We start from the raw sequence: 26,643 nt of genomic DNA, 5'->3' as shown, positions 1-26,643 counted from the left end.
TTGTTTCAATGTCTCCAGCTGTTTGGAGAATAGCATTGCCTCCCCAGCTGTCTGTTTATTTCTTTTTGAGAATCTCAAGTACTTTCCAGCTCCAGTTAATACAGGGGACCAGGGTAAAATGAGCATATGGGAAACAAGTCACAAAGTTGTTAGAAATCTTAAACTCTCACATTTTCTCCCAGGTGTTCACTAAAAAGAGATACTGCTCAATCATTCTGAAAACTAATATGAAAAAGTGTATCAACAGCCTTATACACTCTCAATCCCTTATATCTAATCATTCTCACAATAATTAACTAAGGGTGTTATCTTAAAGAAGTAACAAAAAACAAGTACAAAGATTGGTGTGCTTGTACAAGGATGTTTATTACAGCAAAACATGTAATAGCAAAACATTGGGAAGACTTAAATTTCCAGGACTGAGGTACTAATAAAATAAGTTATGTCACATCTATGGGACAGAATTCATTCATTTGTTGTTAAAAATATAGTGCAACCACTGGAGTTTGCCCCATAAATTCAAGGAGCAATTAAAAGTCACATTTTGCATATTGTTGCTTTTAAATTAGTAAGTAGCAAACATTTCTTGGGTAGTTCTGTGCTAGGTTCTGCTCTAGGACCTGGGACAGTTGTGTGAACAAAATATACACCTTGTCTTAGGTAAGGTCTCACTTTTAGGGAGCTCATGTTTTAGAGGCAAGAGACAGACTTTAATAAATGAATAAGCCCGCAAATGTTAAACATTAAGTGCTAGGGAGGACATGAAACAAAATAGGGTGAGATACTAAAGAGACTGGGAGGCGGGAAAACAAATTGGGTTGATGGCCAGGAGGAAGTGGCTTGTGAGCTTAGACATGAATAACGGAAGAGGGCTGGCCTGCAACCTGGAGGAAGAGTGTTCCTCCAGAAGGATAAGCAAGTCCCAAGGGGAAGGTTGGTGAATCTGAGCAGCAGACGGCCCCTGAGGCTGAGACTGCGGGCCAGGGCATGTGGGGGAGACAAGGGTGGAGAGGTCTGTGGGCCAGACAGATGAAGGCAGGACTTGGCTGTTCCAAGGTTGATAGGAAAGCACTGGAAGGTTTTAAACAGGAGACTACTAGTGTGGTTTTAATTTAGAGCTTAGAAAGCTCACTGGCCATGTAGAAATTGGGTTATTCAGGAAAAAAGAGTGGAAATGCATCTGGAGGCTATGGTGGTTCTGTAGGGAGAGCACAGGGACAGTGCAGTGGAGAGATGGACAGGTATGGGTATATTTTGAAGGAAGAGCTGCTAAGACTTGCTGATGGATTGAATATTGAAGGAGAGGAAAGGGAGGAGACGGGTGACTTGTAGCTTTTGGGCTTGAACAGCAGGGTCATTATAGTACCAACAGGATGGGGAAAACCAGGGGAAGAAGAGTTTGAGGGTGGAATGGAGAACTCAGTGGGGCCATGTCAGTCTGAGATAGAATTTAGGCTGTGTGACCTGACTACTGGGTTCCAATCCTTTTCTGGACTTCTAACTGATTTTGGACAAATTACCTAACCCTTTTGCCTCTGTTTCTTCATGTAGAGAGGGCATAACAATACAGCCTGCTTTATGAGGTTGTTGGGAACTGACATGAGCTATTAAATATATATTAGGGCCTACATTCTTATTTATTCAGCAAGTATTTAGTGAGCATATCTGTGCACTAAATTCTGAGCATACAGCAGGGAACAAATCAGACAAAAAATCACTGCTCTCATGGAGTTTATATTCTGGTAGGGGGAGGGGAGACACAATGAACAAATACATTGTTAAAATATTTTGTATGTTGTATGGGGATAAGTGCTATGGAGAAAAATTAAGTAGTGAGGAGGGCAATGGGTTGTAATTTAAACAGAAAAGGCCTAATTAAGGAAGTGATATTTGAAGAAAACCCTCAAAGGAGGAAAGGTGCCAGCCATGTGGTTATCAAGGGAAGAGTGTGCCAGGCAGGGGAAACAGCAAAACTAAAGGCCCTGAGGTGGAAACAAGAAAGGTGAAACAGCATGGCAAAAGGGAGGGGGATGAGACCAGAAGAGGAGGGGGGCTACCTCTGCGGGGTCCTGAGGGCCCAAGGAATCATGGCTGTATTCTGTAAGAGGTGAGCAGCCACTGGCGGTGGTGGGGTGGAGGGAGAGCAGATCAGTGACACCATCTGGCTGACATTTAAAAACATTGCTCTGGCTGCCAAGTTGCAAACAGATAGGGTAGGGGGAGGGCTAGTGACAGGGCTGGGAGTTCAATGGTGGCTTGGACTAGGATGACGCAGTACCAGTAGAGAGAATAATAAAAAGAATTCTACATATAGAATGTCAGATGGTAATACATGCTACTGAGTAAAATAAAGCACAGAGAAGGATAGGGAGTGTGAAGGTGGCTGCAGTTTTAAAACCGGTTAGTAGGAAAGACCTCACTGAATAAGGGGGCGAGCCAGGCAGACATGTGGGGAAGAATTCAGGAAGAGCACACAGCCTCGCAGAGGCGCTGGAGCAGGAGCTTGCCTGGCACTGTCCAGGTGGGAAGGGGCCAGGGAATGAATGGACTGAGCCTTGGGAAGAAAGGGGACATGAGGGCTGTGTCGCAGAGTTCTGTAGGGACTTTGGCTTTCGGGGAGGCCAGGAGAAGGTTTTGAGCAGAGGACTGACACAATCAGATTCACCTGCTCATTCTGGCTGCTGTGTGAAGAACAGAGGATCACAGTGCAAGAGTGGCAGTGGGGAAAATGATTAGGAGGCCAGGGCAGCAATCCCAGTGAGAGATGAAGACAGCTCTGGCAGGGTGGTAGCTGTAGAGGTGTTGAGAAGCAGTCAAATTCTGGACACATATGGGTGGGAGACAGAACTCTCAAGATTTGATGATCGATTGGTTGTGGGATGTAAGAGAGTGAAAGGAGTCAAGGGTAACTCCCAAATTTTGGGCCTGAGAAATAGAAAGATGGAGTTGCCATTTACTGATATAGGGAGGCTCCAGGAGGATTTGCTGGAGGGAGGTCAGGAGTTTGATCCTGAATGAGCTACACCTGGGGTGTCTGTGAGACAGTCAGTAGAGAAGCTGAGAAGGCAGTAGGTATAGGAGTTTGAAGCTCCAGGAAAACATACAGGTTTTTAAATCAGTGGTCCTTAAAACCAAGAGACTGATTGAGCTCACATAGGCATAGTGTAGCTGGATGAGAAGGAGCCTGGCTGGAGGCCTGAGTCACCTGCCTGTGCAGAAGCAGAAGTACCAGCCAAGGAGACTGAGAAGGGTAGCCAGAGATTCAGGAAGACCAGGAGGGTGGGCTGGAAGCCAAGACTGTTGTCCAGTCTTTAAACAGGGTGTTTTCAAAGCATATTTAATGCTGTGAGAAAATGCTTACCATGGTTACTTGAAGGGGAGAGCACCATATGAAACACAATGTTAACAGTTCTTTCCTGCACAGTGTGGTAGTTTTTTTTTCTTTACATTGTTATTTTTATTCTTTATAATTTTTCTGTATTTTTCTAAGTCAACACTGAACATGTATTACTTTTGTAAAAATTCTTAGACAAGGATATTTGAAAATAAGCACTGCAAAGTGGCTTTTGCTGCTTAGAAAATCCTCTAGCCTATTTCTACCTCAAACATGTGCCTACAAAAAAAGGCATTTAGGTTCCTCTCTTCTCAGTGAGTACCACAGAGGAGGGGAGTCCCCTCCTACTCCAAGGGGCTTCGAAAGGGCTATGGTCAGTAGGAGCGCCCTCGGACTGGGAGAAGCTGGACAGGTTAACACTGGAGGCTGTCCTGTCCCTTAGTAGGCCCTATTTTGAGAGCTGCTGAGCTCTGGCACTATCACTGACCTGCCAACCAAGCTTCTCAGCCCAGGGTGCCAGAAATGCCACATGCATTCCTGGGTCTACAGTCCTTGGCCTGGCATGGACTGATGGATGGACAGAACAGCAGCTTTATTAAAAAAGAGTTTATTAGCATCTGTGATGCCAGTGCAAGTCAAGATTGGTTCCCTCCCCAGGTGCCCTGGCCTCCCAACCTGAGCCCCTATTCAGGAAACCACTCTGCAGTGAGCCCCTGTCTTGAGGCAATGTCCTTGCTAATCTGAGTCCAGTCCCATTGCTCCTGGCCTAGGGCTAAGCCCCACCTCGAGATGCCATAGAGATGGTCTCCCCTGCATGACTGTTGCCTCCAGCATCTGAAAGGAAGCCCCCACCCCCAGGAGCTGGAGCCACATCCACCTGGATGACACCATGCACCTGGGAGAGCTGTGGGCTGTCCAAGCTGGCAATGAGCTGGCGGGGGCCTGGTCGGACAGGCACGAAGGTCTGGCGCAGCGTCACTGTCTCGTTGCCCCCAATGTCCCTGTGGGCAGAGACCGGGTCATAGGCCTGGGGTGACTGGGGGAGGAGTAGGGAGTAAGGACCCATGGGACAGCCAGAAAAGAAGAAGCAGGAGGTGGAGCCCTTCAGACATTTCTGGGCTCAGCTGGAATCTCCACACCCATGACCAGGATAAAGCCTGAGCCCTCAGCCCTCTGCCTCCGCCTAGCTAGATCAGCTGCCACCCACCCAGCCACTTGAGCTGGAGATCGCCTGGGACTCCTCCCTCCGGCTCCCTGGGAGAAGAAACACCTGGATGAAGACTGCTGCACAGCCTCACCCTCCTCTCCACTGCCAGCACTCCTGCCCTGACCAGGCCAGCTGTCCCCATCTCCTCTGGGGTTTCTAAGACCAAGAAAACTTCAAAATGACACTTGGAGGCTCAACACAGTATTGCCAAATACTTGTGGTTTTGTCAAGAAAGAGAGTAGAAGAAAATTAATTACCCCTGCCACAAATCATTTTGCCAAAGAAGGGGCATTTTAATACCCCAAAACATTGGAAGGATGTTATCTCAGAAAAAAAGGAAAGTCCTTCCCCAAAACAGACAATTGCATCTTTAAACTGACACACACTCACATGTGTGTGACAGAGAAATACCCATGAGCATGCACACACTACAATGTGTTCATTTTCTCCCTTCTTCATGAACCTCTGCAATCTATTCCCAAACCAGGAATCTAGATTTCCTCTGGGAATCACAATTTTACCAACCTTCTAATTGGCCTACTTGCCTTCTATTTCCATTCTATTCTTTAATCACTCGGAGGTAAATTAAACCCTTCAAGGGCCTGGCTACCTCAGTGCTTCCGAGTTGAGATGGAAGCTCCCTAACCGGACACACAGGCTCACTTTGACTCAGCCCTGCCTGCTGCGTGGCCTCATCATACCCCACCGTTGCTCCTGCCCACAAGCCCCGCTGTGCTCCTTCCCTTCCACAAACTCTCCCGTGTGTCTCCTCCAGGCCTAGCTCACACCATGTGAGGGCTCCTTTGAGCACCTTCTGGGCTCAAGAAATTGAATCTTGCCCTCTGAGCAAATCCAGCAATCTGTATACGCACTTTATACGCTGTGTTTATATCACATCTTCCCATACCTGTTACCATCTGTCCTTTCCTGCCTCTGCCAAAACCTTTGTCTCTGGCCCTGTTCAAGCCTGTACTGGGGACCCTCTCTGGAGCTGGACCCTGTGCAGACACCAGTCCTTCAAGGGAATGAGCCAGCACCCCAACTTCAAGGATGAGCTGTCCTTGGGACAATACACTTAGCTTCCAAGTGGCTCTCCTGAACTGTTCTGTACTTCTCCTTCAACCACTGTTAGATGTCTGGTTTAGGACAAGCTACTGAACTTCTCTGACTCTTACTTTGTCATTTGTGAAATGGAAATGAATGTAAAATGAGGGGGTGGGATCGGATGGTCTTCACAACACCTCCAAGCTCGAGGAAGGAGGGAAGTAGTGGGGGGCAAGGGGAATATATAGCCTACTTGTTAGGTTATAGACTTAATTTCTAGACTTCCTATCATACTGTAGCTGGAAATTAAGGCTGTATTTTAACAGGTAGGCTACACTCTAGCTGGTTACAAATCTGTGCTTTTAATTTGTGCTCAGTTTTTCACAGATAAAAAAGTTAAAAGTTATTTAGGCTCAGGCCAGCCTTCAGGTCTATTTAATCCATGCTATAACTGAACTGTACTATTTCCAAATCTAGTCTTTACTTACAACATTAATTCCAAGAGAAATTGCTTTCCAGGTTCCCGATAGGAATGTCAAGAGCTCTCCCTGCCAAGGCTTAGTGTTAGGTGAGACCTTTGTCACACCCCCGTTTGTGAGTTTCAGCTGAGCACCCCAGCTGCTAAAGCTGGCATATGCCTGTACCTGAGCACAGGTAATGAAATCAACTCTCTGACAAGGACACCAGAAAGTACACATCCAAATTAGCACTGTTCTCCAATTACATCCTTGTTCAACCATGTTGCCTATGCAAGAAACAAACATTTACCTACCTTATTAGTCTTAGCTCTACATGACTTTAGGCTATTTCCCCAAAGTCAAATCCACCCCCTTAGAAGGCCACCCTAAGGATATTTTAGAGAATATGATTCAGGCTCTGGGGGTTTGGAATAGACTTCCAGCCTCCCCTGGTGATTGGGTTGGTGGTGACACCAGCCATCCGGTGGAGTTAGTTCTGGCATGTTTATTCAGTAGCCAGTCACCACGTTGGGTGGCACACCTTATGTTATAATGGGATTCCAAACCACAGCCTTTGATGTGCAAATGAGAGCAAAGTGACACCCATCTTCTTGGAATCTAATATCTCCAAACTGACAGTCCAGGGATCTCTCCCCAGGGCCCTCAGTTGTTCGAGGGAGCCATACAATGTCCAAGGATGACCTGCTTGAGAAACCACCATTCAAGCTTCTCAGTGACTGGCAGGAAGACAGGAGCCTTTAAATGGCAGTAGACTCACACAAGCCCCGAAGATGAAGAGAGGACCTGGGCTTTCCCTCAGGCATGCTTTGTCAAATGAGAATAATGCCTGTCCTGTCCCCAGAAAGCCAATTTTAAAGGTCAGCCCCTCTGTGCTGTTTCTAGGAGGGAACAGGGCATCTCAACACTCAGCCCAGTGGTCCTCTCCTAACTCACAGGTGGGGCAAGAATCAAAGGTCTGGAGAGGCTGCTGAGGAGAGTCCATCTCTGGGGATCCCTCAGAACAGGGGAACCACCCTCCATCATCATGAGAAATGCCTACCTGCAAGGCAAGCACCTGGGGACCCCAAGCTCCCCTCTCTCAGCTGCCAGAAGCCCATGCAAGGCCACAGGGGAAAGCCCTCCCTGTAACATCTCATCATCCTGAGTCCAGGCTACAGCAAAGATCAGGACAGCAACCTTCTCAGCTTTGACACTTGGCAAAAGTGATGGCACTACAGGGCAGAAGGGAAGGGATGGGCAGAGTGGGCAGGATGGGTTGGGGACACTGCTACCCCCACCAATCCCCTCCCCAGGGACCTGGGCTTTCCCTCAGGCATGCTTTGTCAAATGAGGACAATGCCTGTCCTGTCCCCAGAAAGCCGATTGTAAAGGTCAGCCTCTGGCCTTCTTGGCTTCCCCTCTGTGCTGTTCCTAGGTGGGAACAGGGCAGACCTGCATGGGTCTGCGTTAGAAATGACAGCATAAGCCTAGGAACAGAAGGGCCGTGCATGCTTTCACTAGACACAGAGCCTTGCCGGGCCCAGGCTCAGACCCAGGTGAGCTGGATGAAGGCCTGAGGCAGGGGGCCCTCTCCTCCAGATCTGCTGCTTGGTCCTCATGACACAAACCAAACAGCAGGCCTGAAAGCCGTGCATGATGCCAAGGCAGGAAGGGCAGAGAGCCCGTTATGAGCTGTGAGACACTGGAAGGTGTGGCCACCAGCTTCTTCATCTGTAAACTGGGGGTGATGGTGGTAATAATCAAAAAAACAACTACCAACAGAATACTACCTTTGCGCCAAGTCCAATGCAACAGGCCTTACCCACATCATCTCATGTACTTCTTACCATGACCCTCAGAGCCAGGTACTGGTGCCATCCCCACTCAGCAGGTGAGAAAACTGAGGCTTAGAGGAAGTACGTCACTTGCCCAAGGGCACATAGCCACTGAGTGATGGAGCTGGGACTTGTATCTAAGTCGTTAGGATCCCAAAGCTTTGCTTTTAATCACATGATGATCTCTAATGTACTTTAAAAGGGTTTTAATGGTATCCAAATAAGATAATATTCCTGAAAATGACTGGTCAACTCATGAGGGTTGGGCCAGTGTTAGTGATGAGTTACTAATGATCCCTATGTGAAACTGTAGTTCCCTAATGAGACAGTGAGGCAGGGCTGAGACACTGAGGCAGGGCAGGGACCCAGAGCGCAGCACCAAGCACTCAGCAGAGCTCCTCAAGCACTGGTTGGACTGAACTGTGGCAGGAGGGATTGCTGACTGGCCCCAAGCAGCTTTGTTGAGTCCTGACAGACCATACATGTCCTGACTGAGAAAGGAAGTGAAGCTGCGACCCAGGGCAGCCCAGGACACAGGCAAGGACAGTGGCAGGGGCCAGGAGAGAGGCCAGACTTACCCGACATTGAGGATCTTGGGTCTCTGTAACCCGGAGCCCTCCAGCCGGAAGACAACATTGGTGAGGGTGACAGGCAGGGGGTTCTTGAAAACAATCTGTACTTCGCACTCCTGGCCAACCACAGCTGCCCCCAATAACTGAGAGAAAAAGAGCCCCACCCCCGCATCAGAGATCCTGATCAATTACATGGGGATGGTGCACTCCTCCAGAAAGGAGAAACTCCTTAGAATCAGAACCTCCCACCTATCTGCCTCTGAGAGAAGGCTCCACAAAGCTAGGGAGGAAAGCCGACCCACTCCCCAACTGGAGCCACCATAGAATCAGGGCTATGAGATCTCATTTTATAGATGAGGAAATGGAGGCCCAAGAGCCCAGAGGCAGCCCCTGACTTCTTCTCCTGGAAGGGCTTGCCAGGCCAGCCCCCTTTCTGTTCAGTGCCTTCACCTCCAATTTCCTCCCACCCCTGGCCATCCCTGAAGCCCTGGCATGTTGCCCTCACCGTGAGAGAGAGATCTGGGGTGCGCAGACGGAAGGTATGCTGCTTGGCCAGCACCTGCCCGTTCTCCTTGACATGGCCTGAGACATTGAGCAGCATGGCCCCCTGGTCCACAAGGTGGGGCTGGTATTCCTTGTAGGCCACGGGCATGTACATGCGTTCCGCTGGGGAAGAGACGCATGGTGTCACCTAGGTTTGCTTCCTCAAACATGGCCTTGTGGGGTCTCCATGTCCACAGCCCCAGTGGGCCCGGGCATCTAGGGGGCAGGGCTGCGCAAGGGGCACTTACAGGCCCCTGGGGCCAGCACCACTTCCTTCTTGCTCTCCTTGAAGACAGACCCGGTGACGCCAGTGTAGAAGGTGACAGAGAGGTAGAGGTGCAGCTTCACAGTGCGCTGACTGCTGCCACGATTGGTCAGCACCACACAGACCGTCAGGTCCTGCCCCATCACTACGTCCTGTGCCTCCACCTGCATGGCCACATCCTCAGCAGAGTCCCGGTTGGCATACACGCTGGGTTTGCTGCCGTGGGAGGCTGCTGTTTCCACTGCCTTCCGCTCCGCTTCTGAGCCTGGGGGTTGAGGGTCACGGGTGAAGTTATAGCAACTGCTAGGCTGGGCAAGCCCACAGGGAGAACACTGGCATGGACTGCAGCTGGCCAGGCTGGGGGAATGGTACCTTCTGGGTGCTTATAGATATGGGTGACATCCTCCCGCATGTTGGAGCCAATGGCCTTTGTGACGATGAGCGTGCCAATGGCCTTCTCCTCCACGTACACAATCTTGAAGCTGCCATCGTCCTGCCTCTGCCAGTAAACCTTGTCACTGTTCACCTGTTGGGGTGGTGTGGAGGCTGTGAGCCAGGAATGAGTGAGCCAGAGGGTCTGAGGGGGGCCTGACCCCTAGGTGCTTTCTCAGGATCCTAGGAGCTACAGGAAGTGCTAGATCCAAAGACTGGGAGCTTCCTGGCAGAGCCAAACTGGGAGACTTTCCAAGCTAGGCCAGATGAGGTCAGAGAGCAGGTCAGGAGCCTCCTTGCAGCGCTCTTTGGTATTAATAACAGTAATCCCTTAGGCTCATCTGAAGACTTTACAATTTATAAAGCAGTTTCATACCCATTATGTCTTTTGATCCTGAGTACAGAAAGCATGGCAGCCATTATTATCCCTCTTTTACAGTTAAGAAAACTAAAAATCATAGAATGAATGACTTGCCCAAGAACACACAGCTAGTCAGTCAGTGGTGAAGTCAGGACCAGAGAACCCAGAAACAAAGCCAGTGCTCTAACCCCTCCAGAATGCCCAAGGAGGCATCCGGAGCACAGCCCTCACCTCGGCAAAAATGAAGGGCGTGTCATACTTCATGTAGACCAGGCCATTCTTGATGGACTCCACAGAGCAGGGGCCGCAGCAGAAGATGCCTAGGGGAGTGAGGGAAGGAGAGATGTGAGAGATCCAAGGGGGTGCAGGGGAACCCTCAGATCCTGGGAGAGGCCCACCCACCCAGGCCCAATGACCATTGCTTCAGGGTCAGCTGCCACCTGGTCCAACCCAGGAAGGAATGGAAGGAAGGGTGCAGCTCCATTTGGCCTCCGTCAGCTGGGGGTGGAGTAAACATGGGACAAGCCTGCCTTATAACCAAAGCACTCTTCCTCCACTGGCTGAAGCTGGAGATTGGCTGTCTGTGATCCCCAGAAGTCAGAACCCTCCACCCTACATCAAGACAAACCCAGAGCCCAGGATGGTTCTGCTTGCTGGCTGGGAGAGCAGTGACATCACAGCCACCATTCCTGAAAGATCCAGATCAAACCCTTAGCTCCGTAGCCCACTGGGGAGTTCTCTGTGGGAAGCTGGTGCAAAACAAAGTCTGACCTTATTGTGCTCAGGAGACTTTTCTAGAGGAGATGGGCTGACATGGAGGAGGCTTGGCAGGAAAGGACACAGAGCAGGAAGTGAGGGCCATCTAATAGGAAAGAATCTTAGAAAACACCTAGCACTGCGGTCTCCTTTACAGATGGAGAAACTGAGGCTCAGTAAGATAAGGTAAATGTCAGCATCTCAAAAGACAGAGGATGGAAGGAGCTAATATATATGGAGTAGTTGCTATGTTCCAGGCATCTGTTAGTCTCTAATATATGATGCTAGTATTTAATTCTTCCAACTACTCTCTGTGGTATATATTATCCCTGTATTACTTATGAGAACACCAAAGCCCAAAGGTGCAAAGAACCTCCCAAGGTGACATATCTGATAAGTGATCAAGCTGGAATCAAGCCCGGGTCTGCTTGGCCCCAGAGTCCCTGTCTGCTGCCCACTCCACACTTCCCAGAGTGGGGGCCAGAATTCAGACCTCCCGGGGTCCTGGGCCAGGCTGTTCCATCATTGCAGGCATCATTGGATTGCACAACTCAGGGGCACCCTACAGAGAAAAGATTGAGAGGGAGGGGTCTGGCTAGAGGCCAGAGGAGGAATGCAGGCTAGTGGAGGGCTTGCTGACCCAGGGTGAGGAAGGGAGAGGTGGGCAGGAAGGCAGCAGGAGCGGCAGGCCCGGCTGCCTGGGGCTGGAGTGGTTAGGTAGGAAAGTGCGGGAGGGACCTGTTTGAGAACAGAGTGTACGACAGGGCTAGTTTTTGCAGAAACAGATACTGTGGAAAAGAGACCAGTAGATTATGTCATCAGTGGTGATCTCTTAGGGCTGGATTATAGGGCCTATTTTCTTTTTTGAACCTATCCAAACCCTAACTTTTTCTATACTGTACATGAAATGAAACTCATAATGAGCAATGGAACAGACAGGAGAGAATGAAAGCAAGAATGGGTGTCAAAAAGGGAAGGAATCAGGAACCGGATTTGATCTGCTAGTGACCTAATGCTTTGTGCCCTAGAGAAAGTCATTCCACCTCTCTGGGCCACTGTTTCCCATGTGTTCCACAAGGGCCTGGAGTGGGTCCCAAACTCAGCTGATCTTCAGCATCACCAGGAGAACTTTTGAAAATACAGAATCCTATACATTATCTCTGTAAATTCTGTAATGTGTGAGGTCTGGGATGGGACCTAGACATGTACTTAAAACAAAAACCTCCTGAGAGAGAATAGGGAACTTTTCACATTTTATATTATTCAATTCTATACTTACCTTTTCCTTCCAAGCATGTATTTCTTATAATAATGACTTTTTAAACTGTAAAAAATATATAAATAAAGGGCCCTTTAATTAGTTACCTCCAGGATATGTAAGTAAAAAAAAGCAAATGAGAATAGATTAGTTGGAGAAGGGAAACTTCTTACTAAATTCTCTTAAATCTTCTGATCTTTGCACTATTTGAGTCTATTAATAATTATAAATAAATAAAACTCAGGCAAATAGAGAGTTGTGCAGAAAAGTGAAAATAAACTAAAGGCTTACGGTGTTTCTATCAGTAAGCCAGTTAAAAAAACCATGGGGTTAAAGGACTAGGCTCTAAGGTCCAGCCATGTGGACACTTAGTTTGTTACCAAGGTTGGGGAGATGGGGAGGGGGCCAAGGTGGGGTACAGGAACCAGGCAGAGCTCTGCCTCACCACTGCTGGTCTCCTGGGGTGTGGCATCCACCACCTGCCACCCATCAAAGCCTGAGGGCAGATCCGGCCTCTTCATCCAGCAGTCGTTCCACACATGGAAATTCCTGCATGAACCGCACAGAAGGCTGGGTCTGAGCACCCATCCGGAGACAGTCCCCCAGCCCTGAAATGCCTCCTTGGTTTCCAGTCCAGGCCCTGGTTTCTGTTCCTTGGCAGGGATGGGCAGCCCAGCCCCAGCCCCAGCCCAGCCCCGGCCCTGGCCTCACCAAACAGAATCACGGTTCAGGTGCTCCAGAGGCTTCATGTTCTCATCAAAGTAGATGTCCATGGTGAGGGATGTGTCTGTGTCGTGTGCTGAGTTGAAGTTGGTGATGGTGCGGGCGGCTAAGCCGAGGCAGCGCAGCACTGTGGAGGAGCCAGAGTTGGGGCTCAGAGCCCAGGGCCAGGGCAGGGATGGGGACAAGAGAGGCATCAGGCAGACTGGGCAACTGGGGTTACCAAGGTGGATCAGGAAGCGTTTGGGCCAGGGAGCACTGGGGGCTAGGGCAAGCCAGGATGCCAGCCTGTCCCTTCTCCCTCCTCTCCCTTTAGCCTCTCTAGGTAATTAACACTGAGTAATGATAATTAAGGCCAGCCTATCATCTACCACCTCCTTCCCCAACCTGCCCTTACACTGTGCGCACAGTGGGGTTGGCCGCCTCCTCTTTGTAGGGCCTAGGTGCCCCAGTCCCAGTCCGTCCCTTACCTGTGGTGGTCACACCAGCGAAGACCCAACACTGGCCATAGGGCACAGAAGAGCCTGTGTGTAGGTAGCTGAGGAGGATCTCCACACTGCCCACCCATGCTGATGGGTTGGTGCCTCGGGAGTAATCGCCAGACCAGTTCCCAATCAGGACCCCATTGTCATCCAAGGAGTTCACCTGCCCAGGACGGGGTGGGGTGCACGGGGTGGGTGAGAGGCTCACACCTGCCATGTGTCCCCAGCCCAGCCCCTGATCCCACAGCAGCCCCTCACTCTTAAGTGCCTCTGGATCTCGCTGGAAGCCCCACTTCCCCCCGCTGCTGGTCTGACACAGGAATGTGAATCCTGGGTGTGCCAAGTTTAGGGCTGGGCCCTACATTCCACTACAGCTGGGACAAGAGCCAGGGCTGGGTGGGGTGGGGGGCAGGAAAGGAGGGAAGAGGAGGAGGGAGACCCCTTTCCACAGTATCCTTTGCAAAGGCAGGGACAGGGCTGGAGTCCTGGGGAAATCAGAAAGGACAGGAGCAGCAGGTAGGGGAGGCAGGAGGTGGACACACACAGTAGGGCTCAGACATCAATGTGCTCACCATAGCAGAGATGACGCGGGAGACACTGACTGGGTCCCCACGGCCTCCGTATGGCATTCCCCGCCGGTCCAGGATGTACAGGCAGGCATCCAGCACCCCATGGTCAAACTGGAGGGAGTAAGGGCAGAGGGTGACCCTGGAGCCAGTGCCTGCTCTCCTACCCCACCCCACCTGCCTCCAGCTCCCAAGTGCACCGTGGCCCTGGTTAGCCCCACCTGGCCATAGTTCCAGGTCCGCTCGCCAATCTGTGCTTCAGTCCCGTAGTAAATTCTCCCAGATTCATTAAGCACGTACTCCTGCCGCCAATCTTCATGGTCCACATACACGATGTCCTCTGTATCCCAAAACACAGATGCCTAGTCCCCTCAGCTCTCTACCTGGGCCCCATCTGCCTCTGGGCCAATTCTGCAAGACCAAGTCCACAGAGAAAAAGCGAGGTATCTCTAGCCTGGCAGCACTGCTCCCAGGAAGGACAGAGGGACAGTGACAGAGATGGTAGGAGGAAGTTCACCATAAAAGAGGTGGCTGTAACCAGCGCCGTTTGCCAGGAGAGGTGAGGCTGTGTGGCCTTGGGCCAGCCACCTTTCTACATTGTATCTAAGTCCCCTCACATGGACAATAGAAGGCTGGTTTCTCTGAGGTCCAGGCACCTAGCATTTAGCTGGATCCTAGGAAAAGAAGCCCTGACCTCCCCTTCTGCCCATCCCCTGCTCCTGACTCCAGCAAGCTCACCTGGGCACCAGGGATTGAAGAGGATGTAGATCTCAATGTGGGGGTCAAAGGGCAACAGGAACTCGCCAGCCTTTGAGCGTGTGCGGACTGTGAGTTGAAACTTGCCGATGATGGCGTTGGGGGAGATGTGGACCCGTAGGGTCAGAGTTTGCCCACTGGCCTTGGTCACCTGGGCCTTCCAGCCTGCACTGCCCCCTTTGCCCACTGGGATGACCACGTGGGTGCCCTTGCCCACCTCAGGGTTGTTTCCTGGAGTGGGAGAAGCAGCAATTAGCTGGGAAGGCCTCCCTGAGAAGGGGGACTGGAGCCCTGGGCTTCTCCCAGCCCCACCCAGAATGTGTATGAGCCATTGTGTGTGCGTACCTGTGTTGGGCCATCACCTTAGTCTGTGACAGTCTCTCTGAGAGCAGCTCTGTCCCCGCCCGATGTTTGTATGGATGGCAGGGGAGAGCCCTAGTCCAACATCCCAAACCTGTTCTCCTGACACTGAACTAGAAGTGGACAGAAGACACCAGACCACTGTCACTGTCGGCCTGCCTGACTGTCCCAGCACCTGGGCTGACGAAGCAGAGCCACCCTGGCTGGGTTCAGATGCCCCACCCCACGTGAGAGCATAGGCTCAATCCTGAAGGCCAACTCTGCACTCCCTGGGGCTGCAGCTTCCAGAACCCAGGGTGTCCCCAGCGGAGGTGGTAGTGGCACCAGAGAAATTAGAGATTGGGGTGGGCAAAGCTAGGCCCTAATCAAAGCATATGAGGAGTCGCCCGCCCCCAGCAATAGCTTAATCACCAGCCTGGGCAGTCAATGGCCGCCAAGCAATGTGGCTAAGGAGGCACCTACCCTAGGCCATGGGGTTAGAGAAACAGGGGCACAGAGCAGGACAGACAGTGCAGAGAGAGCAGAGTGAGCTGGCCATACTCTGGGGAAGAAAAGCAGACCCAGAGAGACCCAGAGGCAGCACCACTGAAGGAGATGTTGAAGCAAGCACCTGAAGAACAGGTATGTTGAGAGAGATGCTCCTGAAGGCTTGAAGACGCTGAGCCGAGGAACACAGGGACACCAAGACCCTCCCTGAGATGCACTCCTAGGGCACACTAACACCTTCGCATCTGCCCCGTCTGGCAGAGGTGAGGAGGGAGGAGGCGGGAAGGGCCTAAAGCAGCCCCTCTGACCCTAATGCCAGGGCGGGGAGGCCCCTGCCCTGTCTAGGGCCTTCACCCTCTCCACGATAGGGCTCACTGACCGATGAACAGCTCCAGGGCAACATAATCAGAGGACTCATAGGGTCGAGACAGGAGGAGGGCCACGCAGAAGGGCTGCCCACGGCGCACAATCAGTTTGTCGTACTCAAACTCGTCTGTGTGGTGCTCTCGGCGATTCTGCTCTGAGCGTGCACTCAGCAGATCCACACCAGTCACCGCCAGCATGCCCTCTATAAAGTCACAGCTCCAGGTCAGTGAAACCATATGCAGAGCCCAGGACCCCATAATTAGCCTCCCAGAACCCCAGAGATACCTGATGAATCTCAGGTCCCATTAATGTCCTTATGCTCTGCCATTAAGGTGGACAGGCAGGCCTCACCTTGGATGGTGCCATCTCCAGCTGCATTCACACCACTGACCCGGTAGAAGCCAGGCTGGTGGGAGTCTGAGCCGCGGGAGTCAGGTCTTCGACCCCTGGAGCCAGACCCCCGGTCTCCATGGGGCTCAAGCTCCACATCATCATCTGCCCTATTCCGACAGGAGCAACAGCTACAGCAGCGAGCCCAGAAGGAACGGCCCCCTCGGCGAGAACGTCGCTCTGGCTCTGGCTCTGGTTCTGGAGAAGGTGTGGCAGGGGGCTGCCAAGGGTTCCCACCCCAGCGGCCCATGTCTGATCGAGGACCGTCCATCGTGCCTGTATGGAAAAGGCAGGGTGGCTCTCTGATCACCCAGAGGATGTACCGAGGATGCCCAGTCAGCCTACTCAGGAGCCCTCTATGCCGAGAACTGATTCAGTCCCAGCCAAATGATTGAGGTGATCTAATCTTGAGCCAGAGATTCCCCCAGATGCATCCAGAGACCTTCCCCGGGGGATTCCTTTCAGACTCACCTAGGACACCTCCCTCACTGCAGAGAAGTCTTCCCCTCTCGCCCTCACATAGACAGACATCCACCAATTCAGAAACCTGCTCAAGCACCCATCCCAGAAATGAGTAGACACTTGTACCCAGCAGCACAAACCAACTCCAGGTCGATTCCCTCCACCTGCTGGCTCCTCAGTCTAGAAGTCATGGAGCTGACTGCTTCTAGGACCTGTTCCTTTGCAGATCCACCCACCCAAGATTCCTGGCATAAGACATTGCAGGGCTTGGGGTCCTTGGCATTCCTCACTAGGGTCAAACACCCATGCTGAGGGGCCGGAGGAGTGGGGAGCTATAGGTAGGTGTGGGAGTTGTGCTCCCGGGAGCAGAGGCTTGGTGTCAGGGGGCAGCCTCGCAGAGGCTGACACAAGCTGGGGCTGGCCCACATCCCACCTTGTTAGGGCCAGAAGCGACGCCAGGGCTCAGCACCACAGTACCCAGCGGAGTCCCTCACCTGCCAGCGGCGTTGGCAATAGAAGTGCTGAGTCCCGCGGCCGGGGTGGAACAGGTCCGGACAGGACAGGATGGACAGGACTGAACAGACTACGACGACGTATGAGTGGAAGGTGTGGGGGCGGGCTGGCAAGTGGTTTATGGGGGGGGAGGCGGGGCCAAGCTGCTGGAAAAAAGGGGAAGGCTGGTTCCCCATCCCCCCTGTAGGTATAAGAGGCCAGGCCTCTGGGGGCTGTCTACAGAGATAGGGGGCAGAAAGAAGGCCCGGCTGCACCCTTACCATTTCAAGGAACTGTGGAAATCGAGGATGGGGGATGGGGCAGGGGCTAGGGAGGGGTGGGGATCTGTCACGGCTGAAGCTCAAGTGTAAGTGGAAGGCCTTGGTGAGAATGTCCGATCTGCAGGATCCCACACCAGGTTTTCGGCCTCTTTTCCTGGGCAAGAAACCCTGAGGGCAGCGTAACAGGGAGACCCTTCCACCCACACCCTTGTCTAGCCAGCTCTCATGCCGCCCAGGCCAGGCTCAGCCCATTGAAACTGGCCCATGGGCCTGGTCCCGGGGCTCCACCTGCCCAGGGAGGTCCTGGGATCCCAAGCCATGGACTGGTGACATAAGCAGCGAGGCCCTCAGACTGGCTCCACCAGCCAGCCTCTGACACCTGCCGGCTCTACCAGATCCTCTGACCCCCACCCCTCCACCAATCTGTCCTTCCTTCTTCCTTCTCCTGCCCTATGTCCCCAGGCATAAGGAAGCTGCCCCCAGCTTCTCAGGTCCTTCCAAATTTGGGACGGGGGTTGTCATAGTAGGAGCAATCTCATTTTCTGCCCCCAGCCTGGGGGTATGGGGAGGCTTCAGCCTTTGTTCTCAGACTCCAGTGGGAACTGAGGCCCTAGGCTGCAGAGTACCCACTTCTTACTGAGAGGAGTGTCTGGTCAGCTGGAGTGCAGGATTCTCCAAAGTCTGGAATTCTTCCTGGGAATCCTGACGGACCGGATCCAGGGGCCTGCCCTGTGTGCATCCCAACCCCGCCCTGGCACTAGAAAAAATACCAGGGACACCGTGGACAGAACCGCGAGGCAAAAAGGAGTCCAGGCCTCTTCAGGAAGCCTCTCCTGGAGTTCCTCAGGATGGTGGGCCCCTGTTCTGGGGTCTCTTGCCTCCATCCCACTGTTGTCCCAGCTCTGCCCACAGGCCACAGACCAAGACAGTGAAAACAGGGTTGGCAAAAAGACACGAGGAAGTAGACTGCAAGAGAGGCTGGGTTTGGTGATACATCAGGCAGCGAGGTCCCTCAGGGAGTGGGGACAGAGGCTCAAGACCTTGCATGGAACCCTCCATTCCCATGCTGACCTTTTCTTGTCTAGCTCCAAGCCCCTGACCTGGTAAGGGGTCTGCCCTCACCTCCCACACTCTCAAAGGATGAACCAATAGAAATAAAAATTCAGGCAGTGAGAGGCAGGCCAGCCAAAGGGCTTCATTAAGAGTATGTCTGTGCATCCCTATGGATATGGGAGGGGCTGGGTCCCGGAGAGCATGCATGTGTGTGAACACATGGGCACAGGTAGATTCCTAGGAAACCAAGAAAATGCTTTGTCACACTCTCTCCCTGTTTCAGTTGATCTTTCTCATTCCTCACCTAGCCGTTTGACTCAGTGTCCTAAGCCCTGAGCCACTCCCCTTTCCTCCTGCCAGGAGGCTTAAGGGCCTCAGAGCCTTCAGGCATATGTGTGCTGGGGGGGTGGGTACCATGGGAGCACACACCAGGCTCAGTACCCCAGGGAGCTGAGGTCAGGCTCTGCCCAACCGTTCCATATCAATACACAGGCAATGGGCAGGCAATACACAGGAATCTGGAGTTCCAGACGGAGACGGAGAGAGCTTTGGCTACAACACATGAGCATGGAAACTTAGGGTGCATCTTGACAGCGATCCTCATCAGTACAACAGGCCTGATTGTCTCATCCCTGAGAGCTTGTGATTCAAAAAAAATGGGATCAAGTATTTCGAAGGGCTCTTTAGCCCCAGACAGCAATTCATGGGGGTTGATACTGTTCTGAGAGGGTAGAGCAAGGCCACTCTGGCCCACTTCCCCTGCGAACAGCTTTTTCAGCTGTGGTGAATGAAAGCCAGCACACAGAGGGCCTCTGGAAGAGGCAGAGGTCCTGGGAGAAACTTCTATAAGCCCTTCCAGTTGGAGAGACTTAGAGCTATCTTATAGCCAAGCCCCAACCAGAACCTGAATCCAAACCCAGTCCCAGCCTGGAACCTAGACTGAGCCAGAGCCCAAAGCAGAAGGTAAACTGAAATCCAGCCAATTCCCTGATTCTGCCCTAACACTGATTCTCCATGATAGCAAACAGCAAGACTGAGCATAAAATGAAAGTACAGATGGTGAGCCAACATACAGTCTCTCCCTTTCTTTTCCAGGATAGGTGGTAGTAGTAATGGTGGTGGTGGTAGTGATGGCGGTGGCATAGCAGCCTGAGGGGGCCTCTCCATTGTTTATTCAGTGCTGATAAATTAAAGGGGAACAGTAGGGAAGGGTCTCTTAGGTGATGATGCTGCTGACAGAAGGCAGGAGCTCAGCTAGGTGCTCAGAGATGCCCACTGCTTCACACAGGGGGTTGCCTTGCAGGTTGAGGAGGACCAGCCTACGGCAGGAGGCAAGAAGCCGGAGCACTGCAGGCTGCTGGAGGCCTTGGGCAGGAGAGTCAAGGAAAGCTTGGTCGGTTCCATCAGATCTGTTTTCTGTGCACACTTCACTGTTTTCCATTAGGAACAGGACGGCTGCCTGGCAGCCTGGTTGATGGGCATCTCGCATGCTTTCCCAAAGACAGTAAGGCTCTAGACTGCAAATGGGGGTCAGGCAGGAAGCACAGAAGACAGGCTGGGTGTCGTACCAAGGAATGGTGGAGAAAGCAGCAATGGCCACAGGTTGCCAAGTGGAAATGCAGGCCAAGAGCTGTTTAACTTCCAACTTCTAAGAGGAATCAGCTCAATTTTTTAAAATATGAAACTCCCTGATTTTTAAAATACTAGGTGGTAGCCAAGAACATATGCAGGCTGCCTGCTAATGAACTTTGGCGTGGGGAAGTCACTTCCACCCTGCAAAATGCTCCCAGTGGAAGTCAATGCTAACCCCATACAGCCCCACGGTATCTTCTCTCTTCAGCTGAGACTGTCAGAGCCAGTCTCAGGGGGGTACTCACCCTGCTTGCTTTGCTGTCTGTCCCCTCCCAGCATGGCATCTTACCCTACCGCTGTTTGAAAGGCCCCCACAAGGAGGATACAGTTGTTGCACAGTGAGAGCTCCTGCAGCCGGGGCAGGTTAGTGACACCGTCCAGGGTCTCGATGGCATTATCATTAGCCTGCAGCACCTGGGAAGCAGGGAGGGCAAGACAAGGCAGGGCAGGCAGCCATCGGCCTGGGACTGGTACAACCAACTGGGAAGCCCATGGCAATCAGCTTACAGTACACAGAAAGGCTTCTGGGGTCAGACTGGGTGATGGAAGCGGAGAAGGCAAGGGGTCATCTGCAGGGGCTGGGAGGGCCTGGACATCTTGTAGGGTGGGCAGACTTCTGAGGGAAAAGCAGGGAAAAGGACCACCCAGGATCGTGATGGAGGAGTGAGTGCTTTACCTCAAGGCAGCGCAGAGCGGCCAGGGCAGGGGGCAGGGCTTGGAGACGATTATGCGACAGATCAAGATGAGTGACCAAGAGCAGCTGTTCCAGATGGCAGAGCACTGTCAAATCCTGAGAAAGCAGGGGTAGGTACCCAAGGGGATTTGGGGGAGGGTCCTTAGCCATCGTTTGTCAGGCATTTTCCCTCTGTGTCCCACACAGGCCCTTGGGGACCCAGCTGAGGTGAGATGAAGCAGGTGGGAAGCTTACCTTAGGACCCCTGGTAGTACTACAGTTACACCCAGGACATGGGACAGACAGTGAGGGCTGGGGTGGCCAGCAGGGTAGATGGGGAGGCAGCCTGGAGTGGGGGCAGGTACGGGGGACAGAGCAGGGCACTGGGGCAAACACAGACACTGGCAGGCTTGCCCTGGTGAGTCTGGGTGGTCAGTCTGGTGAGAGGGGGCCTGGGCTGCAGTGATGTGATAAAACTGACATGTTGGGAAGACTGACTAGGGAAGACTACAGATCTCTAGAGAGAAACAGAGTCTGGAAAGTTTGTCAAAAATTCCTGGGAACTCTTCAGGCTTCAGGTGTTGGGGGGCCTGCTGCAGGCAGGAAGCGCGGAAATGAGCGGAGGGGTGGTTGAGGGGTCATCCTGAGGGAAGCCTGAGGACAGGACTAGCCCTGTAGCAGAGGCAGCACAAGGAGCCCTGTGACTCAGGATTTGAAACTGGGTAACAAGAATGATGGGGCAAATATGACAAGGTAAGTCTTAGAAGAGGAGTGGGCTTGCAGGAAGACAGATGCAGTCTTGGTTAGGAAGAATGTCCAGAAAGGCACCGGAGACGGAAGGCAAAGCCAGGGGCAGGGGGAGGCCAGACAGAGAGTGCCTCTGCTGCAGCCCACGGGTGGATGGAAAAGCTGGCCAGGTTGTGAGGAAGGAGGGAGGGCCGGTGGGGAGCAGGCCCAGGGCAAGGGGCACACGCCAGTCCATACCTTGTGACCCAGGTGCAGCACGCGCACCTCGGCATACTCCATCTTGAGCATGCTGTTCTCCAGCAAGAACTTGCTGCGGAGGTCATCCAAGTATGCTGCACGCATTGGGTCCACAGCCTGGCAGCGGACAGGCCAACAAGAAATGCATGTCAGTTGCCTTCTTCCTTCCCACTGGGCCTCTCCCTTGCCCATTCCTAAGGTCCAACTTGCCTTGAGGGTCTGGAAGTACTGCAGTGTCTCCTTCTCATACAGTAGGGGATCCAGCGCCCACATCAGCAGGATAATGGTGAGCAGGCACCCTGGGGACAGGGTGGGAAAAAGAAGTTTCTCCTGGATCCTCTGCTCCCATCTCAAGACCCTTTTTGCTCTTGCCAAGGAGCCCTCCAGAAAGGGGCCTCCTTAGAAGAGCAAGACTTCATGGAATGGGGCCTCACATTTATTCTCAGGCTCCAGCTCCTGCAGCTCCTTACAGGATTCAAGCTCAGACTGCAGCACTGTGGACTTCTCCACCGACAGCTCACACCTGCAGGGGCAGAGTCGAGGAGGGGATGTGGCCTACCTGGGGTACTGGTCATCTGCCCAAACCCCCAGCCTCTGACCCCAGCTGCCTGATGCCCAGAGTCCAGAGCCCCTCCCTTTATCTGTGTGCTTCTCTGTCATCACCTGAAGAGCTGCTCATCCACGGCCAAGTCCCGGCTCCAGCCCTCCTGGCAGCCTGACAGAAAGAGTAGGTAGTAGGAGGGGACACCCATGAGAGGAGGAGAGGGGTAGGAGGGCTGCTGCAAGGGGTGGAGGCTGCAGGTCACATCACCTTTTAAAAGCACACATTCCTTCTGGGTATTGCCTGCCATCCAAATGACACAAAATGAATGCTGGGGCAATTGGTCGTTGAGGGAGGTGGCAGGCAGGTCACAGAGCTGGGAGCATGGAGTCAAGGAAGTGCGTAAGCCTCACTTTTCTGACTATCCCACCCCATCCCTCCAGTCTGTCCCCCAAATCCTGGGATACCCAGACAGGGCTGGGCCAGTTCCTGCCATCTGGTGTCCTCCACTGCACAGCCAGGGGTGACTCATCAACCATAAGCAGCAAGGTCTCCGTCCCAAAGCCCACCTGGCACAGGGGACAAAGGGAGACCCATCAGCCCCAACAGCACCAGGCCTATAGTACACAACGCTCTCTGGCAAAAGCCGCAGGACTCACTAGGAGCGGCCGAGAGAAGGAGACAGTCAGACAGGCCTCGTCCCGGCTCACGTGCAGACAGCGCAGGGCATCTTGAGGGTCAGCTGTGGGAGACACAGCCTCAGATCTCCGTAAATTCTCTTCTATTCCTTTTAAGCTCTAAACACCCAGCCTGTTCCCTCACTGCTCACCTCGTCCCAAGAGCCAGCGATGGTAGAACCAGGCACTCTGATCATTTGGGTCAGTGAAGAAGGCATTCTGCACTAGCTCCAGCTCTGCAGGGAGCAAGGAGGCATGGAGCTGTGGTCCGGGCATTGGTGGGCTTCTGGCTACCTCAACATCCCGCCCTCCCCTTGCAGTACTTCCAGCCCGACGGTCACTTTCTACTGGCCTTGCTCAGTGGCTGCATGTATCAGTTTCATTGAGTTCTATGTAGCCAGGGGCTGGATCTTGTGCACCCCTGAAGCCAAGCGCAAAGTAGGTGCTCAATAAACCCAAGTGGCAGGTTCAGGAACAGATTCAGGGCTAGAAGGACAGCCCTATAGAGTCCTCCCCAGAACCCCCTGACCCTGCTTACCTTTGAGTAGCACATCCTCAGGGAGGCGTCCCTGTGGTCCAGACTCTGGCTGGGGGTGCAACTGGGGCAAGAGGCAGGAGCGGTAATGCCAAGAGGAGTAGTTGGAGAAGTTGCGGGTGATGAGGCTGTCAGTGAAGGCTAGCTCCTCTGCAGGAGGCACAGCTGCCTGTGCAGCCACGAACCGCCGGTAATCCCAGCAGTGAACTGTGGGGGAGGGGTGAGAGCACATCTCAGAGGTAGGGCAAGAGGAGGTCCCTGGCTGGTACCCAGGAGTTCCTGTAGAAACACCTCCATACACTCCACAGAGGATGCAGTTGACTCTGTCATCCCTTGTGCCATTAGCTCAGTGGGCCTGTCCTGGCCATCCCTCCCCACACTAGGCCTTACTGAGGCCCAAGTACCAGCATGGGGGACAGGTGAAGGCTGTGGGGACAGAATCTGCAGGCACGTACAGTTCCGCTCATCAACTTCAAGGAAGCGGGCACACAACTCCAGCTCTTGGGCCCAGTTGGGTTCTGGCAGGCGGCCCAGCAACCAGCAGCGGTGATGCCAGGTACCGTAGGACTTGGGGTTCACCCGCAGGCAACTCTCCAGAAAGCCTAGTTCTGTCTTCACCAGAGTGGCCAACTCCTCAGGGGACCTGCACCCGGGGGAAACTGAGGTCAGGGCCCTCCAACACCCAACTTCAGCTCACCCCTGACTCTCTGCACCTAACCTTCCATTGCCCTCAGCCTATGTCCCTGGCTGCCCCATTCCTCCTCCACCCCTTGACCCAGGCACGGCAGGGCCAAGGCCAGGACCATCTTCCTGGGGCCCTGAACCCCTACGCACTTCTGGGCCTCCAGCTGCTGGAGCACCTCTCGTCTACAGTTCCAAAGGGTGGCAAAGTCAGGATTGGCTCCCAGAATCTGGCTTGTCAGTTCCAGTACTGACTCATCCAGCTCACCAGCCTGGCGCTGAGAAGAAGAGTATGAGGTCAGAGATAGTATCTTTCTCCCATTATAGAGCTAAATAACATAAACAGAACCACTGAATATTCTGTGAGCCCCATACGATATGATAAATACTATGCAGAGTGCTTTATGGGTTTACATGTATTCTGTCATTTAATTTTCACAGTAAGTGAAATCTCACAGTAAGTGAAGCCTTACCCAGTAAGTGTTATTAGCTCCATTTTACAGATGAACAGACTGAGGCTCAAAGAGATTCAGTAACTTACTCAAAGTCACACCGCTAGTGACAGAACCCAGGTTTGGATCCAGATTTTGGCCTCTGTACTATACTGAAAGGGCCACCTGGAGAAGGGGCTACCTCTGAGGGCCCCACCTTCTGGAAGACAGTCTGGGTGGCTGACTGGTATAGCTTCAGCTTCTGCTCCCGCTCTAGTCTTTTGGCCTCCGCCTGTTCCTCCGATGTCTTCACCTTCAGGCGCCCGTGCTACAGGGATGCGTGGGTTGGAAGGATGCAGGCCCTCTTGCATGGGCAGACCTACTGACCCCCTGTTGCGGAGCCCCAGGTTTATATAAGGCAACCAGGGCAAGGCCAGTGGGGCATGGGCATGCGGAGGTGAGGGTCTTGGCCCAGGGTTCTCACCATGCTGCCGGCTCAGGAAGGGGTCCGGTGGTAGCCCGTGAAACCTGGGGAAAGAAGTGTCAATCAAGGGAGCCCCGCCCCTACAGGCACCGCCCCCAGCTGTTCCCGGAAGCCGCACGTGAACCTGGGTGGAGACCCCCGCGGTGTATAGGAGTCCAGGGAGAGGCATTGCGCGTCCAGGAGGAGGAGCCCACTAGGACTGGGACTTGTACCTGTGGGGCCCTGCCCGCAGCCGGGTTCACCGGGCCCGGACCCGACCGGGGCACTTGGGCGTTGGGGACCACTCCGCTCCAGGAGGCTGCAGCTACCAGCCTGCACCACAGCTCTCAAGTATTCCCGCCCCCCACGGGCCGATCTACCTGCGCCGGGCGGAGGCCTGGGAGAAGCGGAGCTGCGGCGCCCGCCACTGAGGCTGGGCGCTGGCTAGAGCGGCACAGCGCCCGGGCTCTACGAGGCGCAGCGCCCTCTGCAGGCTTGGGGAGTGGCCCCGCGGCGAAGTAGGCGGGCTCGGGAGGCGCGTGCGCTGGGACTCCGCGCGCTGTTGGAAACGCCGAGTCCCACTTAGACCTGGTGCGTATGAGCGCGCTTGCGCGACTTTGGGGCGCGGAAGCTCCTGGGTCTGCAATTTCGCGTTGCCTTTCGAACTGCAGTGGGCTTAGGAAGTTTCTCCAACAGCCGAAAAACCATACCGTTAACACCCAACTGACCTCATTCTAGCCTCACGGGCCACCTCCTAGTTGCCACATTAAACGGGCATGGAGTTTCCTGTCCATATCTTCATTGACCTCTGCAGTGTTTGATACTACTGACTTCCTTCGGTTTGACATCCTCTCCTGGCTTCTTCACCTTTGCCCCTCTCTTCTCATCTGTTCCCCTTCTCCTCCCCTAACTGTTGGTGATCTCCAAGGCCCCTTCCTAACTCCCTTCTCACTTCACACACAAATCCAAGCTTTCTACTACTTGGAGGTGGAGCTCCCCAGAGTTCTGTCACGGGCCTGCAGACTTTCTGGCCCCATGCTTTCTCTGGGTGACTTCATCCACACCAGTGTTTTTAATCACTACTGCCTGTAAGCTGATGACAGTCAAACTTGTATCTCCAGTCTAGATGTCTCACAAGCCTTAATAATGAGTATATATATATATATATATATATATATATATATATATTTGCACACACATGTTCAAAAGCCTATTTTATATTGCCTGGGCGTCCCAGAGACACCTCAAACTCCAAAAAAGGTATCATTGTCTCTTCCAGTCTAAATGTCAGCCTTTATGTTTCCTATTGTAGTGAATGGCACTATTCCCGCCCCACTTATCCTTAATATCTCTTAAATACTCTCCCATTTCCACTACATTAAGACTTTAATCTCATTTCTTTCATCGATTGTTGAACATCTTCAATGTCCCCCCATGTCCACCCTGTCCCCTCTATTAGTTTACCTCTGTGTTGCTGGATAAATCTTTCTAAAATGAAGACTCGTTCATGTCACATCTCTGTCTAAAAGCCTTCTGTGGCTCCTATC

General features: G+C 53.0%; 2 protein-coding genes across 5 annotated transcripts; both read right to left on the bottom strand.

The window, feature by feature from the left end:
- Positions 1 to 341: 341 nt before the first annotated feature.
- On the bottom strand, positions 342 to 17,306 carry TGM1 (transglutaminase 1). 3 transcript variants are annotated; one of them, XM_017644578.3, is made up of 15 exons: positions 17,148 to 17,306; positions 16,153 to 16,467; positions 15,815 to 16,003; positions 14,572 to 14,820; positions 14,055 to 14,173; positions 13,840 to 13,947; positions 13,256 to 13,430; positions 12,777 to 12,915; positions 12,511 to 12,614; positions 10,283 to 10,371; positions 9,631 to 9,784; positions 9,242 to 9,523; positions 8,956 to 9,116; positions 8,457 to 8,593; positions 342 to 4,335 (listed from the first exon to the last, which is right to left on the bottom strand). In XM_017644578.3, the coding sequence occupies exons 2-15, from the start codon at positions 16,460 to 16,462 to the stop codon at positions 4,107 to 4,109; spliced, it is 2,445 nt and encodes an 814-aa protein (XP_017500067.1). In that variant the 5' UTR covers positions 16,463 to 16,467; positions 17,148 to 17,306; the 3' UTR covers positions 342 to 4,106. The 3 variants fall into 3 exon arrangements, with proteins under 3 accessions (XP_017500067.1, XP_017500068.1, XP_073067545.1); XM_017644579.3 differs by having other exon boundaries at positions 17,087 to 17,266; XM_073211444.1 differs by lacking the exon at positions 14,572 to 14,820.
- A 2,323-nt stretch (positions 17,307 to 19,629) lies between these two features.
- RABGGTA (Rab geranylgeranyltransferase subunit alpha) lies at positions 19,630 to 25,816 on the bottom strand. Of its 2 annotated transcripts, none has more exons than XM_017644580.3 (17): positions 25,330 to 25,816; positions 25,118 to 25,161; positions 24,851 to 24,961; positions 24,356 to 24,480; positions 23,977 to 24,164; positions 23,525 to 23,728; positions 23,139 to 23,222; positions 22,969 to 23,051; positions 22,777 to 22,878; positions 22,580 to 22,685; positions 22,432 to 22,483; positions 22,203 to 22,291; positions 21,979 to 22,067; positions 21,769 to 21,885; positions 20,788 to 20,901; positions 20,438 to 20,525; positions 19,630 to 19,844 (listed from the first exon to the last, which is right to left on the bottom strand). In XM_017644580.3, exons 2-17 carry the CDS (start codon positions 25,118 to 25,120, stop codon positions 19,696 to 19,698), a joined length of 1,704 nt encoding a protein of 567 aa, XP_017500069.1. In that variant the 5' UTR covers positions 25,121 to 25,161; positions 25,330 to 25,816; the 3' UTR covers positions 19,630 to 19,695. The 2 variants fall into 2 exon arrangements, with proteins under 2 accessions (XP_017500069.1, XP_017500070.1); XM_017644581.3 differs by having other exon boundaries at positions 25,477 to 25,816.
- Positions 25,817 to 26,643: the final 827 nt, after the last annotated feature.

Source organism: Manis javanica, chromosome 8, assembly GCF_040802235.1.
Source record: "Manis javanica isolate MJ-LG chromosome 8, MJ_LKY, whole genome shotgun sequence".
Taxonomy (NCBI): Eukaryota; Metazoa; Chordata; class Mammalia; order Pholidota; family Manidae; genus Manis; species Manis javanica.
The sequence above is the reverse complement of the archived record's forward strand: the minus strand, read 5'-3'. Positions and strand labels throughout refer to the sequence as shown.

Coding starts and splice junctions, on each gene's coding strand:
- TGM1 (XM_017644578.3), bottom strand. CDS start 16,462: ATGGACGGTCCTCGATCAGACATGGGCCGCTGGGGTGGGAACCCTTGG. Junction 9,785..10,282: donor CGCCCTTCATTTTTGCCGAG/GTGAGGGCTGTG, acceptor CCACCCCAACAG/GTGAACAGTGACAAGGTTTA. Junction 9,524..9,630: donor TATCTATAAGCACCCAGAAG/GTACCATTCCCC, acceptor CTCAACCCCCAG/GCTCAGAAGCGGAGCGGAAG.
- RABGGTA (XM_017644580.3), bottom strand. Junction 23,729..23,976: donor TGAAGTTGATGAGCGGAACT/GTACGTGCCTGC, acceptor CCTCCCCCACAG/TTCACTGCTGGGATTACCGG. Junction 22,686..22,776: donor ACTGGCCCAGCCCTGTCTGG/GTATCCCAGGAT, acceptor CCATGCTCCCAG/CTCTGTGACCTGCCTGCCAC.